The sequence below is a fragment of the Acartia tonsa genome, chromosome 1, assembly GCF_053477335.1.
Source record: "Acartia tonsa isolate MP-2025a chromosome 1, ASM5347733v1, whole genome shotgun sequence".
In the NCBI taxonomy this organism is placed as follows: Eukaryota; Metazoa; Arthropoda; class Copepoda; order Calanoida; family Acartiidae; genus Acartia; species Acartia tonsa.
In genome coordinates this window covers 35,813,126-35,815,690 of record NC_137260.1, presented here as the reverse complement: position 1 = coordinate 35,815,690, position 2,565 = coordinate 35,813,126, and the positions used below count along the sequence as shown (strand labels likewise).

The 2,565-nt window shown below is 35.3% G+C and overlaps 1 protein-coding gene across 1 annotated transcript; it reads right to left on the bottom strand.

The window, feature by feature from the left end:
- Positions 1–1,660: 1,660 nt before the first annotated feature.
- LOC145332958 (histone H4) lies at positions 1,661–2,072 on the bottom strand. Its single transcript, XM_080178091.1, has one exon. It carries the CDS (start codon positions 2,070–2,072, stop codon positions 1,761–1,763), a length of 312 nt encoding a protein of 103 aa, XP_080034217.1. The 3' UTR covers positions 1,661–1,760.
- Positions 2,073–2,565: the final 493 nt, after the last annotated feature.

Below are 2,565 nucleotides of genomic sequence, written 5' to 3'. Positions count from 1 at the left end.
TGTGCAACAAATGAGAAACTAAATAATAAATACCAGTATAATAAATAATAGTTAATAAATTGTTAGAAACTTGTCATCAGAAAAGTGCATACTTTAGTTTTTGCTTACTCTTGTTTATCATTTATACTACCAATACGATGACGACATCCATAACATCGAAGCTCTAAAATCTGACGGTAAGACAAACAAACATTGACACTTTTATGTCATATAATAGTGTAAATCTGTACAAAATTGTATGCCATATAGATGCATCGCTTAAATATTGCACCTTGTTGTCCAAGGAATCATTCTTCCAAAATATATATTATATCATTCAAAATTGTTTTTAGAAAAGATAAAAATAGCATGTTTTAAATAAAAGGCCAGACTTTCTGGGATATATTGCAGAGTTGCTACGCTGTCTAAATCATACCTGACTAAGTTTGAAATCGATAATATTGTAACTTGTTGTCCAAGGTATTATTATCCTATTTTATAAAGTAGTAAGCGTTTTTTGTCTGTAGCGAAGGATCTCGCTAACAACTGAACCGAGATGGTTCTCCTTTACAATGAAGCTTTTTATAGATTCAGAGAAGGTTTTAGAGTATTTTTGGAAAGGTTATCACCACCCACCAAATAAAAAAATACCCCCTCCCATAAAATATGTTTTAGACATTTTTTCTTATAATTCATTGTTAAAAGTGGAGAGGAGGGTCGATTTCCCCCGTCTCACCTTAAGTTCCCCTTGAGGCCTCTAGGGGCGTAGCCGCTAGTCTATAATACAAAGTAGAACGATGTCTGTCTGTTTGTGTGTTTGTTTGTAGCGAAAAATCTCGCTAACCGCTGAACCGATCGGGTTCTCCTTTACAGGGTAGCTTCTCATAGTTCCCGGGAAGGTTTATAACTATTTTCTTGGGGGGTGGGACACCCCCAACCCCCCAAAAAATGGAAAATACCCCCCCCCAAAAAAAAATTCTTTTTGAAACTAAAAATAAAATAGTGGAGTCGACTAACCCCCCCCCCCAAAAAAAAAAATAATCCTCCCCCCCCAATTTTTTTTTTTTTTAAATCTAAAATACGAAAATTGGTTTGATAAAACCTCTTGGGGCAAAGCCCCTAGAGGCTAGGGGCGAAGCCGCTAGTTTCAAAATATATATTACTAGCGTAAATATTCAAAATTGTCTTTAGAAAAGATAAAATAGCATGTTTTAAATAAAAGGACAGACTTTCTGAGTTGCTACGCTGTCTAAATCATACCTGACTAAGTTTGAAATCGATAAGATAGTTTCGTTTTTAAAAATAACTTTAAATATAGTGATGAGGAATCTCAATTTTAACATATTTGTTGCAAATTTTCTATATTACTTGTAAGTATAACTATTTAACTTACCTATGAACCAAAACTGAAGCTCAAGATCTCGGTAACATCTAAGTTATTTTTTTACAATGCAATGCTATGGTTTCTAGCTATTTTCTTTATGACAATTGTTATCTTTGGACGAAACCTTAAACATAATGTTTTTATTCAATTATATCCTTTCAAAGTATAACATAAAATTTCTTTATTGGATGAATTGCTTCTATTAAACCATCAGACTGTTAAACATCTTAATTTAATTACATAAATCGCAATTGTAATAAAGTTCCTTTGCATAAAATATGAAAACTTTTTCTGCTATACAGAACCTAAGTAATAAATGTCTCATTATGAAAAATATAATTGGTTCTATAAAGAACCGTTTCTTTCCAGTTATCAGGTCAGGTATAAAAGTTCCAGCTTAACCTCCGAATCCGTAGAGGGTACGTCCTTGTCTTTTCAGAGCATAGACAACATCCATAGCGGTGACAGTCTTCCTCTTGGCGTGTTCTGTGTAGGTGACAGCATCTCTGATAACATTCTCAAGGAAAACCTTAAGAACACCACGGGTCTCCTCGTAGATAAGTCCAGAGATACGCTTGACACCACCACGACGAGCTAAACGCCTGATGGCGGGCTTAGTGATGCCCTGGATGTTATCTCTCAACACCTTGCGGTGACGCTTAGCGCCTCCCTTGCCGAGTCCTTTTCCTCCTTTGCCGCGTCCAGTCATGATGAAAGTAGTTATTGAAACTGAATTAAATAGAGGAAGTTTGGGTTTATATACAAAACTATTCTCTTGTTTATCATCCCCTAAACCATTCTCCAAACATATAATCCTTCTAATCCCATACTCCTCCCAATTTCGTCTAAACCATGAAATTGTCCCCCAAACTCCTCCCATAAATTTCGATTTTAGGGAATCAAAAGGAATCAGAATAAGAGGTTGAACACTTACCCCCATTTCATTTTTTTCTGAGTAGGGAATGAGTATGTTTAATATGGTTAAATGGGTAATAAAATAGAAAATCCAGGCAAAAAGACAAAGAATTCAAAAGTTAATTACCTTGTGGCTTTGTCCTAAGAGATATCATCGAGGAGTGGGTCCCCCTATATTTAAATTAGTTTGAAAAAATGTAAATAGGGGGAGATTCTTCTTGTGGGCTTCACTTTAATTCAGATGCTGTACTTCCCCCCCCCCCCCCAATTTCTCAAAAAAGAAACCT

Bases quoted from the DNA above. Each gene is read 5' to 3' on its own strand.
- LOC145332958 (XM_080178091.1), bottom strand. From the start codon at position 2,072: ATGACTGGACGCGGCAAAGGAGGAAAAGGACTCGGCAAGGGAGGCGCT.